This window comes from Python bivittatus, unplaced genomic scaffold, assembly GCF_059951505.1.
Source record: "Python bivittatus isolate LINGU-HERP-01145 unplaced genomic scaffold, Pbiv_v1 ctg000220_np1212, whole genome shotgun sequence".
Taxonomy (NCBI): Eukaryota; Metazoa; Chordata; class Lepidosauria; order Squamata; family Pythonidae; genus Python; species Python bivittatus.
The window spans coordinates 25043578-25062671 of record NW_028277048.1 but is presented as its reverse complement, the minus strand read 5'-3'; the positions used below and the strand labels follow the sequence as shown (position 1 = coordinate 25062671).

Genomic DNA, 19094 nt, shown 5'->3' with positions numbered 1-19094 from the left:
AAAAATATCCATTTGGAAAAATTGGCTAAATACTATCTAGGAAGAATTAGATGTATGTTCTAGCTAAGTGGATTGTGATTGATGTGGTAGGGTGGCAGGATTCTACAGATTTGTGTCTAAAATGGTACCTTTGCCCTAATTAATTTCTCTCTTCATTTTGGAGTAGCCTTGCAATGTTCTATACAAGTCCTTCCTTATCCAGGAATGAATAACTTTGAAGAAGGGTAACATGACAGTTTCATATTAAGTGAAGAGCTTTCATTATCTCTTTCAGCAGTTAACAGGGTTTTCCATAAACGTAACAGGGTTTCTAAGGAAGAATAATTGCATTTTGGAACTCTCAGTCTGCATATTAGCAAAATCTACAGGAGCAACAAGCTGTAGACTTGCATTTAAAGAGAAATGTCAAGAATAGGTAAATATCTTTTTAATCTTTGAAACAAGAGTTAGCAGAATATGAGAAAGATCCTTTGATGTATTCATTATATCATAGCCTTCCTAACCTGGTTGCATTTTGCTATGGTACACTTTAACTTCCATAGCTCCCAGCTGTAACCAAGGTCACGTTGACTAAGATTATGGGAGTTGGGTCAACACATCTAGGGGCACAGTGTTGGGGATGGTTTTATAAAAACAAGTAGCATTCATACGTTCAAAACTATTATAGGCATTGCATGGATGTGATGCTATTGTCCTCTTAGTATGCTGAGGGGTTAGCAATAGGCTAATCCCTGGTTGGATTGGATGTTATAGAAAAAGGTTGTGGAACTTGATGGGCTTTTGATTTGATCCAGCATAGCTGTCTTATGTTTAATGATATTCTATGCAATGGATGTGCCTATTGCTACATCTGTATACTCTTTGGTGGCTCCAGCCTCATGCTTTCATAACTGTTTTGGAATTATAGGTATATAACGTATATTATTAAATTTAACAAATTGTTGGATTCTTACCAATCTCTGAAAAGGACAGATCTGGTATAATATCTATTAATACATATCAATATATAATAATTAATGATTCTTGTCATGTAGATTAAAATCTTCATATTCTTGACAAAAGTACGAGCATGCGTGAAAAGTGCACTGCACTTGGTTCTTTAGGGTTAGAAGCTGTAGAGGAAATCTTGTTAAAGTAAATAGCAAAGAACTGGACTTGGCTCAGAGGGAGGGAGGACTGGTTACTTAACTTGCCAGATTTCATGCAAAGCTGCTTCTTTATTACCTTGTTTTTCTTAACCATTTTAAGTAAGAGTGAATTTTGCCATAGATGGTAGCTGAAACAGCCTAGATTCAGTGAAGTGGCAAAATTTGATGACTGTGCTTCAGCAAAACATGCTATTCCCTTTTGTGTTTAGGTCTGAGGACACTGGTAATCTGTTTCTTAAATCTTTCTGTGCTTGATTTCAAGGGGCAAAACAATTTTGAATCACTGTCTTCAAGAAAATGGCTTCTTACCCATTTTGCATCAGGATTTATGAAAACTACATTGGGATCATAAAACCTACCCATTCTGAAGCTTCAGTTTAAATGGTGAGAGGCACAACCAACCTAGTTAGATAATGTTTGCTTTACAGATGAATGTGCCCATGTAAACATTAACTAAAAAAAAAACTTAATGTCCTGAAGCAATCCTGGGAGTGCCTTGATAAAGAGTTTGAGATTGAAAGCCACTCATTTAGTTGGCCTTTGCAAATACTATTCTGTAGGAACGGTTATGACTCTGAAGCTTTATCAGCTCTATCTCTATGGAAAGGTGTGCTAGTGCCAGGCCAAAGATGCAGTGAGGAGATCATGCCTTATCCTTATAGCTGGTCCGCATGCAGTGCTTGCATACTTTTGGATTGGCTGTGAACCCCTTGTGACATCACACTTTCATCTTTGCTAACAGCAGAACACCTTACATTCTTCCAATGGTGATGAGCTTCCAGGCTAATTGTCTGGGGTTTAATTATCTGGTACCATGATGTTATGCCAGCAACTGCAGCTGGCATCTTCAGAGGTGAAAGTGAGCTGCCAAGAAGTGTGCTACAGAGCAGATCATTTTTACCTCTGAAGATACCAGCCACAGCTGTTGGCGAAACGTTGGGATATCAGTTTGACACTGGCCGTGAAAACCTACATTTATAGATTAAGTTCTTGTTCTGCTATGGTGGAAATGGAATTGCTGTGAACCCAATTTGCAGGATCAACACTGGATCTTTGGGATGGGCAGTTTCACATTGGCAGAAACCCTGGCTCCTTGGCTTTCTGTCCTCCCTCTACCTGGTAAACTGTTTTAGTGTTACATTTCCACCCACTGGTCTTCTAAAATTGAACAGAGGAGCAGCTTATGCTGCCCTCACAATTACCAAACTTCTTCTTTTCAAATCACCATGGAAGAAATAAAGGAAAGATGGAATGAGTTGAAGAGGGCTCCCACTAGACACTCATTTTTATGATCTGATCCCCTATTAGTCAGCTGAAGAGAGTACTGCCATATTTTGGTAGTGAAGATAGTCACATGCTGTCCAGAAAACTATTTTTAGGCTTAGTGGAATGAAAATGGTGGCTATGGGGAACAGCTTTTCAACATCTATGAAAGTACACATTGTAAGTCAAAGATCAGTCACTACTATACCCTCCTCCTTTCTTGCCTTTCAGCATCTTGTTTGATGAAAAGGTACAAGAACCTTGGTACTATTGAAATGTTACAAAATTTCTATACCTTTATTAAAGGTATTGCCCTTGTAGATAACTCTTTTCCCCCCATAACCAACATGACTACTATTGCTTTTGTTTTTGGGCTTATGTTAGCTAGGGAAAGGGGAGTGGGTATTCCTGGGTAATATCTCAGTAGATAGTTTTTGGCCTTGCTGGCCACTATAGAATTTGATATGAAATCCTATGTGGTATGTGCAGAGCTTAGTGTAAAAAATACAACCTAAAGCTGGAAGACAGCAGTTGAAATCTGTTCCACAGAAATCCATATTTAAAAACAATCAGTTCTCATCTTGGCATATACAGTGCTCTTAGCTATTAAAGTTTTGCATTGAAGGTGGTATTCTGTAGCTAGAGATGCTTAAAATCAGAAGGATGCATAAATCAGAGCTATGCAAGGTTCAGAAATTATTTGGAAGAAATGCTTCAGCCATTGTGTGAATTATAGTACCTCTCTACTAGTTGTAAAGTAGCCTGATTTTTTTCAGGCTTCCTTGTGACCTTGAAGAAAGGTGCTGCAATATTAACCCATACAATTGAATGAGTTGATTTCCTAAAGCAATGGCAGTTTTCTTTCAGATTCATGTGGAAGCTTGAAAAAGGTCAGGCTGCTTTAATTAATAGCAGAGAGATGCTGTGCTTGCATAAGGACTGAAGTATTTCTTGTGAATCATTTTGAAGCATGCTCAGCCCTATAAATTAGCATTGCAAGGAAAACATTTGTACTTTTAATCTTGAGTTAATGTGTGACCATGACACTTCACCTTTATAAAGTGCCTATTAAATAGCACTCTTAACAGCAGGTAATGCAAGAGGGACCAAGGGAGTGCTGGTGAACACTTTCCTGGGACCTACTCAGCTTCATTTTAGAAAAGTTCACAAAATGTTTCACAAACATTCTGAATTGCAACAGTTTATTTACACAAGTGGTTGAGTAGAGATTTTCGTGTTCAGTCACGTGTGCAATTTGGTACTGGGTGCCTAGACCTGCAGATTAGAGTGCAAATTGGCATTAGAGGATCAGAATCCATAACGCTTGATTGCCCCTAAAGCCAAGCACAGGGAAAAAAGAGAACCAATAGGTTGTTCCCAGATTTCCTTCTCAAATCACTTTTGGATGAATAGACAAACTTACAGTTGCCCTACCTGCTAAATCCAATGTTGTAAGTGAAGGTACCTGGTAAAGGAGAACTCAGTTCACATAATTCTTGAGTAATAGGAGTTCATGATCCAGCCACTGCAGACTCCTGTCCTGTCCTCTAAAAACATTTGTAGCTATTTGGATCTGAAGCAAAAACTGCTTTGGAGGGATTGTGGGCATGCTTATAGATGTTGTCACTGCCTTAAAGAAGCCACCCCTTTTCCTAGGCTTACATGGTAGCCCCATGGTTCCAGGAGAATGTATATTTGAGTTGAGTTAAGGAGGAAATGAGTGTGTGTGACAATTTCTTGCATGCTATCTGTGCTTCCTTAACTCAAAACACATATTGTTCTGGGACTGCACAGCTACCATCCAAACCTAAGATAAAATGTGGTTTTATGGAGGCACTCAGGGTACACTCATACCCTTTCTGAAGGACCTTTCCTGCCTCAGATCTGAATTGCTGTACCGCACACCTTCCAAAGTTCTGCCTCATTTCTAAATGAGGGATACATTACATCTTGCGAAGTAGTAGTCCTACCACATGGAGATTTTTCCTGATCTGTTTTGCAAATGCACCCATCAATCACATAGCATTAACTACAAATCAGCACTGGGACATTGCAGACACCTCAAAATTTCTCCTCCTCCGCAACTTCAGGATGCCAGCTTTACTTCTTCTCTTGCTACTCCTTATGGAGTGGAACTTGCATTCCAGCGTGCTTCTCTTCTCTTTTTCTGTTTCATTGGAAAGACTAAATGTGTGCCACGCACCCTGCCTCATAGCTCACATTTCACGCTTGCTTGTCGTGAGCTCCTGAAAGCAATCTGCAGTCTGTCATTCGGGAGGACAAAATAAAGGAAAAGTGGATCAGGTTTCCAGTCCATTAGGAATGGCTTGCAAATTGAATGGGTTATGATGTGACAGAGCTTACTTTAAAATAGAAATTGAATCTTCCGGAGTCAGAGGTGCACTCCATGTCACCTTACACAGTTAGATTCACAGTTGCAGGGATCATCCCAGTTCTCTGCATTAGGAGGACCGCGTTCCACTTACACTCTGCATGCATGCCCACCATTAAATTTGCTGAGCAATTTTAATATGAATGTTGTTGTATGATTTATGATTAAGGGTAGTGTACAAATGGAAATAACTAATAATGATGTGAGATGTATTTCAATAGGTTAGGAAACAGCAAAGGAAGTAATGCCACCAAAATGTAAAGGACTGATGAAATTAAAACACACTTCAAAGTTAACCAAAAAATGCGCTTTTTTTTTTTTTTTTTTGAGGAGTGCTGATGCCAAATGCTGTTACATAATGTGGCACAAAGGGTTTAAGTGACAAATTAGAACTCCTGTTCTAAATTTTATATCAAAAGCCTGTGTGCGTGTGCACATTTCAGACTTCTTACACGAATAGGCTACCTTTCTCATGATAGCTGCTTGAGTGGGGTGAGAGAAAGTTCTTCCATTCTCCAGCCTAGCTTTTGCCTTAAAGCCATTCAGTGAATTCTTGGTAGAAGCAACAGCTTCAGTTTCTTGAAAAGGGCCTGGATAGCTCATTTTGTCAGTATACTTCACCAGGTTTCCTATACTTGCAAATGCACATGCTCTATAATTGGCACATTTTCCGGTTCTTATTACGTAGGAGAATAGACAGTCTATTCCTCCTGCTAGTCTCCAGTCAGTCTATTTCCTTGGAAGGGGATATAACTTCTTCCAGGGTTTCTACAGTTGGGTCATTTTCTTCACTTAGAGTGGAAGAACTTGTTTCTATACTTCCTGTGTGCAGTGTTTTGCTCTTGTTGGACTTCACCATCTCTCCCTGAATCTGGAGTTAAGTCCTGAGACTCATTTGCTACATAAATGCTGGTTGATTACAAGAACTTCCTAGAATAGGAATGCCTAAAGCAAGAAGTCAAAAGTCATCCCCCCCGCCCCACCCTTCTCCCTCTCTGTAATTTTTTTCTTTGAATCCCTGAGTAGGGTAAGAACAGGAAAACAACAGCCCTCTCATCAATTGCCTGAAGACAAAGCTTGCATTTATTGTACCTCACTTTTATTCCAGGTTATTCCAAGTATATTTACAGTTTTCTTGCCCTTTTTTAATCCTTGTAGCAGCTCTATAGCTATCTTATAACAACATTTTAAAGCATAAATATGGTTGAAAAACTACAAGACTAAATTAAAAGCATGTTATATCTTTCTTGTATGAATCAAGCTTTCACATTGTGGTTTGTTTGGGTTTAACATGTTTATTGAGCAAAACCATTATTTTGTGTCAAGTCATGGATTATGGTAACATTGAGCCATGGTTTGCTTAACCAAGTTTTAATAAATATAGTTGACTGGGTTAATACCACGCGTTGAAGTGAAACATTGTTTACTGAACACAAGAGCTGGTTTCAGAAAACATGGTAAGCCATAAACAAGCATATACAATTTGGTAGCATGTATAAATCCAGCCAACAAGTTATGGTATATTAATTCAATTTATTATTATGAATATTAGAAATATCTGATTTTTTAAAATATAAATGATGCTGCACTTCAATGGTTAGATGGCCTAGACATTGGTATTTGAATTTAGATCTTTTTAATGTTCATATTTTAAAGTGCTTTTAACTTAGGCTAAATGTTAGTATTTAATGTAAGTCCATGTATGAGATGCCATACACTAAATAAATAAATAAATGTGCTTAGCTTGGTTGAAACAGCATAGTAAACCTGTACATATTTTACAGTTTAGTAGAGCATTGAACAGGTATTTCTATAAGTTTGTTTGGTGGATAGCTCAGAGTTCTCAGTGAGCTTCCCAATGAAGAAAGGATCTGAATCTGGAGCTCTGAACCCACCTGTAAACAGGGCACTCCAGTGGTTGCCTTGTTTCATAAAGTGCCCTTTGATCATATCGAATAATAGTATTGTTCTTGGTGGCTTTAAGGGCTTTTGTAAAAAAAAAAAAATCTGTAACTCAGTAGACATCTAATATAGGTTGTGGTAGTTTTGGTACTTTAGCATCACTTGGAAGTTAAGCCCTACTTGTTTTTTCCACATGTTGATAAAATGATAAGTTATTATTAAGGGGAAACAAGATTCTCTGAAAGGTAAAGTACAGTATTACTTCATGCAGTATGTGTCATGGCTTCTAGCTTGCTAAAGTGGTAATGCTACGTGACAATGTAATAATTGTACATGGGTGAAACTGCTCACCGCCTGCTTGGACAAGGATGTTTTTGTTTCATCTGTTACCTAAATTCTTGCTTCCAGGAGTGTCATCACATAACATTTAGCCAATATGGTGCAATGCATGCTTTGGTCATGGAATGACTACTATTCAAATATCTGCTTAATAATGACATGGACTTGGGGGAGTGTATAAGTTGCTGTTTTTGGCATTGCCACTACCTTGCAAGGTTGTTGTGAAGCTAGCATATCCTATATGTCAGCCTGAAAAGGTGAGAGTTGTAGAAAGAAAGACAAAACAAAGAATGAGGGCATGACACTAACAGATTGCTCCAGAAGAGTGGTGCAGAATGGTTGAACTGAATACACTGTTGTTCTACTTTTAAGTGTTGCATTACTGTATACTTTTTGCCCTGAACTTTTTTTCTTTTGCAAACTAAAATGTTAGCTATAACAGATCTTCTGTGTAGATTTTATACAGATTTGGGAATGGGTTTTCCTAAGTTTCTTAACTGTAGTCTTTTTCATGTATCTTGACTGGTTTTTAAAGGTGTGCAGAAAAGTGTATTTTAATGTGTTCGCTCACTTCTATGGATGACAGTGTGATACCAGAGAAGAGGTTTTATTCCAAAAATTATACCCAAGAATGTTATACTGAGGCTGGAAAAGAATCAGGACTCTGGTAGCACTTTTTCCAACTAACAAATGTTATTAAAAAGCTTTTGTGAGCTGCAGTTCACCCTATCATAGAGTGGCTAGACTGATGTAGGATTTAAATTAGGGGGAGGGGAAGAGGGCAAAAGACAGGTTACGCAGATTACATGTGACACAGATCACAAGTATCTTAACACAATGTGTGTTAAAAACCCATTGTGTTTGTTGAGACCTTTCGAAGATGGGAAGCACCGTCAGTGCTATTTGTTCCTTCTTAAAAAAAATCCAGAGGGACTGACACAAATACAGATCTGCTGTACAGGTTCTTCACATGAATTCTCTCATTCATGCATACCTACCCAGCTCAAAGTCTGTCTGGATAGGCTACGTTCATGTTCCAGAAGAATCAAGGCAGGATGCCAACAGCGTATGGTAGTTTGAGATGGCTCCAAAGTACACATACATTTTAAAGCCTTCTAAAGTTTGACAAGCCCCATCTTAGCCGCCTTCTCACACTTCCTGGTACTTTCCAGTGGAGTGCCATTGCCTTAATATGGAAAGTGTTGTTCTGAAGACCATCTTTTGTTCTGAGAATGGTATATTCTGTATCTTTTTGTGTTAGAGTTGCCATTGTCCACATGATGTGCAAGCTGACAATTTCCTGAACAAATCTTTTCTGCTTCTATTGCTAGCTTTGAGTTGGTGCCACATACTCCAGTCATCCAAATGCATAGCATAAAGCCACACATGATCACTGTACCATGGCATTGTAATCTTAATGACATATTATTGGTAATATACTTATTGGTATATTAGTGATAGTATAGTCACATTCATGTAGTGATGTGTGGGTCATTAAAGTATTTATACCTACTGTATTAACATTTTATTGTAAAAAGTATTGTTTTACAAACTGATCTAGGATTCAGAAAGAGTCTGGTAGTATCTTTTGAGACTAATAATTTTATTTAAGGCAGAAGCTTTCACAAACTGCAGCTTACTTCATCAGATGCATGGAAGAGCTTGACTGATCTAGATTAATTTTTCTCAATTTGATAACTTTCAGGGCAATACTGTCTGGAAATTATGGGTATTCCAATCTATCATATCTAGAGGACCTGAAACAAATATTTCTGAGAGAATGATTCCTTTAAATTTAAACTGAAAGTTAAATATTCTAATCTGCTTGGGGTCTAGCATGAAACAGTTTAGTTTTTTTTTTTTTTTTTAGTCAGTACATGGGAGTGAGGAGTTACTGTCACTCGAAGACAATGGGATGGAGAGCATTTCTATGTAAAAATTAGTCTTTCTTTTTCATTCTCTGTTAGATATTACTGCATTTCAGAATGGAACCATCTCCATTTAACAGAAGGCATTGGGCTTCCCATTCACTGAGGGTAACTGCTAAAGAATTGTCTCTCAATGTGAACACATCATCAGCTCTCCTACAGAGGTTCTCCAAGTAAGTTCTGTTGGGATTTTCAGGTTGGGATTTTATTTATAGAATAAAAAGTTATATTTTTCAGATATTTCTATGTCCCATAATTTAGAATACCATGTTTTAGGACAATGGATCAAGTTTTTTTCAGCTGGCAGCAGTAGTGAGCTGAGCTGCAGTAAAACTATGTGCCCAATATCAGTTTCTCTAAAGATATTCAGTAAACATAGAGGAGGCCTAGGTGGTACTTTCACACACAGAATTTTGGTAATTTCTTTATACATAATACTCCAAAACTGTGCTATAGCTAGGCATGTCCATGTTAGATGCAACCAGGTAAATATCAGAGCTTCTTAATGGGAATTTTCAACCTTTTTGGGAGGAAAGGGGATTGAGAGAGTAAAGTGTGTCTGTCCTATGTGTGAGGGGAAGAATTGAATCCTTTCCTACCTCAGCTCAGAGCAAGCAAGTGCTCCCTCCTATCCTGAATGCTCCTTAACCAACACTATTTTTTTCTTTTCTTTTTTCTGGCCAAGTGGCACATTTTTAAACAAAATATTAAACTGAAGCTACTCACACTTTTTATTTCCTAAGATTGCTTAAAAAGCAAACAAGGACCCTAAAAGACTTTTTCTATAAGGATGCTATAATCTGGCACTTTACTTTGTAGCATTTATAGTTTTTGTTATTAATTGTTTGTTTAGATTCCATTAATGTCTGGTAGCCAGCAACCAGCAAGGGAAATGTCTGACATGTTGGGGTCTGTTGGCACTGCATTGCATACTCCCTGGCTTAGCTGATGGAATCATCTTTAGCCTGGGACAGGGATGAACATTTAAAATGGGGAGTATTTTGCTATATGCTTTTCAGGGATTTGCTTCCTTCCTTTAAAAAATGTTGTTATTAGGTACGTGGTAAGGAGGAGATGAGCAGATGCTGGGATTCAAGAAAACAGAGCAAAGTTTCTAACTCTTGAGCTGGCAAGGAGCAAATGGGAATGATGGGCGTTGATTGAAGGATCTTTTTTTGGAATTATGCAGTCTCTGAGCTGCTTGCCTCAGTCTTTGAGAGCCTGGGGTGTCGAATATGGTGGTGGCAATTTGGAGATTTTTGCTGCTCAGTTCAGATGCCCCATCAAACCATAGTTTGCCGCACTTTACGTATATTTTAACTATCAAAGTATATAACTATAGTTTAGCCAGAGTTATTTTGTTGCTTTCTGGCTGATCTGTGCTCCAATTTCTATGGTGCGTTGTTCTCCGCAGGTGGCACAACATCTGTAATTATGGATTGTTGGTTTACACATGACGCTAAACTTGAGTTATGTGAGATTTTTGAACCATGTTTCTGTGTATTGGAGAATTATATTTCTTTGCAGAGAGGAAAAGGCAGAGAACTGAGAAACCGTATTTTTGTTCCTAGGAAAATAAACTTCAGGGTAACCAAGGAAAGAAGGAGCCAGAGCTGGCAGCGTATTCTGCCTTAAGTGTTTTCAGGAAATGCTTCCCTGAATTCCTGAGAGAGAGAAAGAGAGCACAAGTGAGTGCAGTGCAGTTTGAAATGTCCAAAGGAGAAAGACAGAATTGAAAAGGCCTTGGTTGTTGTAATCCAATCTTTCAGCAATCTTACCTGCCGCTAGCATGGCAGCACCTTTTCCACTGGCTGTAATTAGAACTAACTATCCATGGAGCTGTTCAGGATGGACCAGCGGAGGCTCACTTCTTTGGATATTGCAAACACCCAACAGCTTCAGCAGGGAGGCCCATTCATGTGGAGGTGCTGCTGTAACTGTTTGAATGATTTCTTAGCCCTTGACAAAAGGATCCTCCCAGGACAGCATCAGGGGAGCCAGTGTGCGTCCAGATACTTCTTTAGGTAGTGCCTCCTAGGCTTCCTGTCCCAACAGATTTTTAAAATGAATTTATTTTAATTTTTAAAAAAATGAAATTGGCATGCTGCAAAGTCAGCTGACAGCTTCCAGCATCACTTTTATTTCCCAGGATACTTCCAGGCCCCATCAGCTTGATGGATAGCTGCAAGAGAGTGCCTTGTTTAGAAGTAATGTGGAGGGATGGTAAGAAGCATCTAAGCACAGGAGGGGGGCTAGATTCAGATGCTTCGTGATGTGTGTGGTTTGGCAGAGGCTGTTTCGCAAGGGCACCCGCAACCATTCTTAAAATTCTAAGTAGACTCAACAGGCTGTTCCCCATTGTAGTTAAGCACACTTGTATTTTTCAATTTCATATGCTGATCTTTGTTAACGATATGCAATACTTCTGATTAGTATTAAATTTGCCTCCTTTTAGGCCATACAGTGGAATCCCAATTCTGAATTGTCAGAAATGTATAACTTGGGTTGTGTTGGTATTAATGACAAACCCAGAATGCAACAACAAACCCAGAATACTAGTGTAATAAGCCACTTTTGCCTGTAAGCTTTTTAGCTTTGAATTTCTCTATTAAAAATTTAATTACAGATTAGTATGAAGGCTGAGAGAAGGTTAATCCCAGATATTTTCAGAATATCAGAAACTTTAAGAAGATGAAATGTGAGAATATTTTGTTCAGCTTGTAATGTTTTGAGGATGGGGAAAAAGTCATATTGGCATTCGCTTCATCATTTTCTTCTCTGTGATTCAGTTGCTGCCCCCCCATTTTTTCTCTATTCTACAATATTATAAAACTGTTATTCCAACAGGAAACTACTGAATCAGTTAAAAAAAATCATATCTGATACCTTTACTTGCCTGCTAAATGTCTTCCTGTTCAATGTATTGTTACTTTAACAGAATGTTACTGTATTTTCTAATTGGTTTTAATTATTTAAAGCTACCCTCAATAGTGTGTGCCTACAGGAATGGGGTATAAATCCTTAAATAACTTCTGCATTTGCTTTGGTTAGGCTACAAACCAGGCCAGTCCAAAATGATATGCTGCCTGCAGTAGAACTACCCCTTAAAAAATTAAAATTGAGGACTGTAGTACCAGAACTGGCCAGATTATTTTGGCATTGAGGGCAGAAAATCCTACAAGTCTCTTTCTCTGGAATAAATAATAAATGAAGCTTGCAGTAAGGAAGACAGCCTTACCTTTACTTATTCCTAAAGCAGGAGACAGTGAGTAGGTCTTTCTCCTGGCTGTTTCTATTATTGGCTGTGGAGGCTCTATATGAGGGCTCCAGAACTTGTACAGGTAGTCCTTGTTTAGCAGCCACAACTGGGATTGGAACTTGGTCATTAAGCAAAGTGGTCACTAAGTGAAACCATGACGGTGCTTATGATCATACTTCAGCTTTCCTTTGCTTTACAGACTGGCGAAGGTCGTAAATGCGAGGACTGGTTCTAAAGTTACTTTTTCATCACTGTTGTAACTGTAAATGGTCACTAAATGAGGCAGACACTAAATGGGGACTACCTGTACCCTATGAGACAGTGTGAGAGCATTCAGGGGTAGGGATGGATCATTTGTTCCTCATTTGATCACTCTAACAGCAGCCACATCATAGAGAGAACAGCTTATACTTGTGTTGCTTTTTCCCTCCCTCTCTTCCTTCCCTTCCCTTCCCACTGTAAATACTGCTAGCAGCACCTTGGCTGACCTTTAAAACCCAGTCAGCGTCAGACTTGGTTAATCCTTGGATGCCAGTGCTATAGGCTAAACTAGGAAATAAAAACAAAAAATCCCAGAAGGTAGAGCAAAATACTTATTTACTGTGACTTACATGAATGTATTTGTGAAGACATCAGGAATTAAATGTAATCTGAAGGAGAGTTTACTTTTTAACTTTGCGGAAGGAAAGCTGTGCTAGTCTGTGGTAGCAAAAGGCATAAGCTTTCATGAGCTGCAGCTCGGTTCATCAGATGCAAAGAGTGACTGGACTGACGTAGGATTTAAAATTCTTTTTAACTATAAACTTGAAGACAGATTGTATATTTTTTTTTAATTATAGGCTGGTCTGGGAGCTCTTCTCACTAAAAAGGAATGTTTTAAATCCAAATTCTAGACTTAAAGATTGACTCAGCTCACAGAGTCATTGCTTAATTCTGATTAGTTCAGTGAATCACGATTAATTGGGTTTGTACAAAATGAGCCATAAACCATAGTTTACAAAGCAGAGAGGCTAGGTCCGCACACTACGCTAAGTCAGAACATGGCATATACATTTGAAAAAATAAAAACAATCCCCGTGATGGCTTAGTTTGATGCATCAATTCCCCTTGATCCGTCTTGCTTGAGAACAGACTTAGTTCTTGCATTTCTGCCTGTAGTGGAGTTTTTGCTCCTTGAAGCAAGAAGGGCATGCAAAATTGGTGATAAAGTAAATTTTTTAAAAAGCAGCCAAACTCACCTTCCCTTAGCCACCTCTGCATAACCGAACTTATTTGACTTCCCAAACTCTGCTCCCTCTTGTCCCATTAAATAAAACCTACATTAATTTGTCAAGCAGTGCCAAATAATACCAGAACTGAGAGATTTTTATGGTGAAAATGATCCTGTATTGCTTTTGGAAGGACATTCCAATTAACCACCCTTCTATGCCACTTCATATTATCCTGAGAGAGAGGGGTAGGTGGGGAAAGAAAACAAGGAATACTGTACTGTGATGGATTTTGGTATTCTAGGTAGGCACTGCTGTATGTGGTTAACTGCTGTCTAGCAGCTGGAAAACTTGAAGCAGTGCTAGTATATGCAACCATCAGTGTTTTGTTGAACAACCTGGAATCTGTCTTTGGCAAATTTCTGGAGTGTTTTCCTCTTTTCTAGCTGCTTTTGTTTTGCAGGTTTATGGGTTGGTAGAAATTTGAGCAATATATGAGAACAAACCAAATATAAGCCAGGAAACCAATAAAGCAAGTGTACCTATTTATTCATCGAGATAATCCAAGTTTGTACCTGAACTTGAACGGGCCAAGCCAAAATCAACACTTGTCTGTCATGTTTAAGCAGTATGTAAAATTGATAAATAAATAGGCCATGGAAGGTGGTGCCCAGCCACTGTGGTAGAGGGGCATGCCTATAGCACCAAAAATGTCCAATGGCAGATCATAGGTAGTGTCATCAGTGAGGCATCATGGAATGTTCTTATCAGAATTCCCCAACTAATTCTCTCATGGGGTTGTTTTGATTATAGAAATCTGGAAGTGGGGACCACTTATGCAGCGTTGTGCTCCTTGGAGGAACAATGGTGTATAAATGAAATAGTTTAATGAATAACAGTAGTTCAGCTGAAGCAGACTGAAGGCTATCTAGCTCAATGTCCTGTTTCTCACAGTAGCCAGATACTTCAGTTTTGTGCTTGTTCTTGGAGTGCTGCTTTTAACTGATGGGGTAACAGTAAGTTTTCCTATTCCACAGATGCTGTTTCAGCTGTCCTTCTCTTAGTGTTCTCTAGAGGAGTGTCTCTCAAGCTTGGCAACTTTAAGCTGTGTGGACTTAATGCTGGCTGGGTAATTCTGGGGATTAAAGTCCACACAGCTTAAAGTTGCCAACCTCGAGAAACAGGGCTCTACAGGGTGCATCAGGCCTACAGGGTCTGCAATTTCCAGAGTTCTGCAGCCCCTGAAGAGCACGCTAGCTGGAATATTCTTGGAGTTGCAGACCCAGCACATTTGAAGAGCACCAGGTGGGGAAAGTGATGCATATTTTTATACATTGATTATTTCACTGCTGGGGCCCTTGAAATAGAACGATTATACAAAGTAAATACATTTCTGGGAAGCATATTCCCTCTGATCATGGAAGCATGCTGGGTAATAGCTATTGAGAAAATTTACAATCAGTTGTATGTATGACCCCTTAAAGCAGTCTGAGCCAGCTGCCATTATCCCATCTTGATGAATTTCAGGAGCCCACATTGCTGATATGCGTGAGAAGCCTGGTGGTGGTAGAGTAAAGTTGAGTTCTGCGAGGTGTAGATCCTGAGGCAGTTCAAAAAACAATTCCTTACCTCAGCCGAAACATAAGGTTGGCATAATGCTTCTGCACATTAGAGAACCTCCATTTATCCATGTTTCACTGGTGTATCAAGTGACTCTTCTGTTGCACCCTTTTGACCTACTCTGTTTTGCCAGGAAAGGAATTTGAATTCTGTTGTATTCTACTGACTTTTCCCTTTATTATTTTTTATTGGGGAGCAGAAAGGTTTATATGAACAATTAGTAATAGAATTTGTATCTGGAGGCTGCTAAAGAGTTGAAGCAATTATGAAGTGTAGGCTCTCAAATCAGCCTTAGTCATGGGTGTGGCAATCAGGCCTTTACAAGAACAGTGACTCTCCTCAGGTTTACTATTATCTCACCTGCTGGTTTTAACTTGCTCTGTGCTAGCTTTTTGGTATGTAAACATGGAAAAAACCCAGCTTCCTCATCAGAGGCCTCCAAGAGCATCATTGGCTTCAAAACTTAATCTGTTTAAATAGTTTTAAATAATTATAGGTAGCTAATGCTATGGTGTAAATTGGGAGATGGATATCCTTGTTACTCTTTTACCTCAAAATGTTATAACATTTTTATTTATCTTTAAAGGATCACATTTATTGTGACATAAGCTTTTACTGGAATTTGTTGTGCCTTATCAGATTGAGGCATGAAGCGTTAGTACCGTTGGATTACAATTCCTTTGTTTCTGTGGGTGTATTTGCACATGGATTTATCTGGATGCATGAAATTAGCATTTTTTGCACTTCCAAAATGATCTGTAGCTGACAAAAGTTCTTATTACGATAGGTCTGTCACACGTGGCACTTTAGAATACTTATTCATTTTGTTTAGTTTTGGATGGGATTTTTCTGTTTTGTTTTTTGCCTAATAGGATCATATTTTGTCATTTTTTTCTTCAGATTTCCTTCTTTTCTTCAAACTATCATATAATTACTTACCATTTGCTTTTTTTTTAAAAAAAAATGGTTGTTTCTTGAAATTTTGTATGTATATCATTCGAAAAGTTTAGGGTCAGAATAAAAATGTTATTTTCTGTCTTTTGCTATCCCTTCCCGTAAAGGTATCAGAAGGCAGCTGAGGAAGCGGCTGCAGAGAAAAAAAGAAGCGTAAGTATTTTAAAATTGGTATGAATACAATAGTGGCATGAAAACTCATTGGCAACTCAGTTTCTTGATCCCCTCTAGCAGCTACTCTTGAATTTCCTTAAAAGGTTTCTCTGTCTCCTCTTCCAGTGCTGACTCTGAGAAATGTTCTTAGCCTGCTCAGCTTAGGCCTTGCTGTGACCCAGTTTCTTATCTCCACGAGGGTTGACTAATGAGAAAATCAAGTGACTTTCCTGAGATTATGCACTGACTAGTGTCAGACACCCAAAACTTTGATTCTGAGAAGCTAAGTTATTTATCCTAAATTCAGAGCACACTAGTCTTCTGTGTTCAGCTTTTATGCCGTTTTAATGTTAACTTTCATATTTAGATGCATGCCGTCTGCATAGTTCTGCCTCTCTGCTTGCCTTCATTTTTAAGCTGATTTCTTATATTTATGTAAATTCTAAAACATGTCTTGGAAAATGAGGTTGATCTTAGTTCTTGATTATTCAACAAAGTAGCAGTCTGAAGAAGAAACTAAAGCTAACATACCATTGCTTTCCAAAATAACATCTCTGCTATGCCAAGTAATACTTTCCAGCTGTTCAGAGACTTTTTGTTATCAGATACTGTTTCTGACTCAAAGCTTCATTTCTGAAATAGGAACTCCATAATCCTACCTAAGCTCCCCCTTCCCCCACATCTTGGAAATCCCAGGACTAGAATTACAAATTAATATGATCAAAATATTGAAATCCTTCATTGCTATATTAATTGACTACAGTCTATATATTTTTGTCCTATACAAAGCAAATAATAATTCTTAAGCCTTTTATACACATACCCCTCTAGTGAAGCCCAGCAAGAATAATATAAAGACACAGTGGCTGAATTCACATTGTGCCAAGCCATGGCTTGTTTAGACATTTTTAACTGAATAAGCCATGAATGACTGGGTTTATCCAATGTGCTCAGCCTAGGCTTATACTGCTGAGTGCCACATCCCTTTGTAGATGTTGCATTGAATACATGTTCATCAACGAAAGACACCCAGAAATGTATGCTGTGTTGGAGAATGAGACCAGTAACACTTTCCTTTGCCTCCTGCTCCAGCATGAAGAAAGTTGGAAAAACAATCTGGTCTTAAGAATGTTTGAAGCTGTTTCTGAGTTGTCATGCTGTTCATTTCTCTAATCATTAGCCCCGAATTTTGGAATAGGTCATTTGACATAACAAAACTCACAGCAGCATGCACAAAAAGGAAGCTTTAGAACAGCCTTCCAGTGGCAGAGGATAGCCCAAGTTTTATTCTGGGAGGTAAAGTTCATTCTTTTCATATATGTAGGTGTGAAGTCATTCAGATTAGAATGTTTCCTAATTTCCACATGACATGAACCAGTAGACTTTTTTTTTGCCATGTCATTACAGCGTTACCATCATCTTGTTCCCAACACATCCTTGAAGCAGCATGATTAAAGTTGTCCTTGATGGTTCCTGTGTTAAACTAGTGTTTTGCCCCTTAAGTAGTCAGTAACTCATGGCACCTTTACCATGGGTACACTCTGATGCTGTTCACTAACCATTCTGGTGGTGACCCCTAGAGGGTGGAATTAGCCTGGCACCTGTTGGCTACATTAGGCTGGTGCAAGCATGGCTCTTCCCAAAGCCAGGCTGCCTGCTTGTAGATCTGGCTTAAAAGAGGGATCAGTCCAGCTGACACCTGACTGGCACTAGGAGGTCTGTACAGTGCAAGAGAAGACAGCCTGTTCATTCTCTCCACTTTCTCTCCATCCTCACCCACACTCACCTAAACCCATGTTCAAAGGAAGCCTAACTAACAGCTGGCCGGTAGTGGGAGGCAGTGTGGTGCAGAGGGGAGAGCCAGCTTTCTCTCTGGCTTCACCACCCAACTCCTGTTCTGCACCAGTCAGCTGTTAGCCCGGCTCCCTTTGAACCCACCCGCATAAGTGCTTTGCCCCAAGCTGGAAGGATGTCTGACCAAAGGCAAACCTGCTGGACTGACTACCCATCTGTCAGAGCTTGCCTCCTCCCCAGCCCTACTCCCACCGCACATTAAGGAGAGGATTGGGGGATATTTTCCCTCTGGGTAGTAATGTTTGGTGGGAAGGGAGGGAAACAAAAGCAAAGGAATTATCCATTCCTTTTCCTCAACTTGCCCTGTGCACCATAAATGACCATTTAATGGCAACTCAGTACATTGGCTACAGAGGTAAGAGAAGGAACAGCACTAGAAGTAGCAAATGTTCAGCCAGGTTAAGAACTGATGGGTAACCCTTTAATTGGCAATGGAAAAATGTCCTCGGTGACAGATGGTCTTCGTAATTCCTGTAATGCAGGTGCATGCCTCTATGCATGTTCTATTTCTGGGAATAAAGCATGCCAGGAGGATTTTAGGTTCATTTTCTAATGTGTATTATATTTTGGTTCCAAAGTTTGTTTCTGTGAGCAGAAACTTCACTGCTAGTTGTATTCAGAATACCACTCTGACTAGTTACAGTTTAGGGGGCAATTTTTATGAATTTACCTTCTGTGAAGCCTGTAAAGCCACCTCCTACACTGTTCTGGAGGATCCTCCAACCTTTGGAACAAATGTTCAAGTAGCATAGAAGGCTACAAATGGAAAGAGCATTGGAGAATATTTCTTCCCTTTCTCTGATAATTAAAATGAACCACTGATCAAAAATCTTCTGTAGACGTCCTTTTAAGAGAGAAATCCTGAACCCCAACCATCCTGTAACTTGCATTTCAAAATATCCATGTTCATTGATAGCCCAGGTAACTGATCAGGCTGTTAAATTGTTTCATATATGTGGTATGAGAACCCTTTCTGTAAATGACTGATATCCAGTGTACTGATGGTGACTTTTTTCTTTAAGAAGTTTGCTTTGAATTACATTGCTAAATCAGCATTTGGATCACCACTACATT

General features: G+C 39.0%; 1 protein-coding gene across 3 annotated transcripts in view; it reads left to right on the top strand.

The window, feature by feature from the left end:
- LIMA1 (LIM domain and actin binding 1) overlaps window positions 1–19094 on the top strand; it is a 60675-nt gene that overhangs the window by 5343 nt on the left and 36238 nt on the right. For all 3 annotated transcript variants that reach the window (XM_088138176.1, XM_088138174.1, XM_088138175.1), the window contains exons 2-3: window positions 9012–9145; window positions 16121–16166. In XM_088138176.1, coding sequence (XP_087994302.1) covers window positions 9030–9145; window positions 16121–16166 — 162 coding nt within the window. In that variant the 5' untranslated portion in view covers window positions 9012–9029. The remainder of the gene's footprint in view (window positions 1–9011; window positions 9146–16120; window positions 16167–19094) is intronic.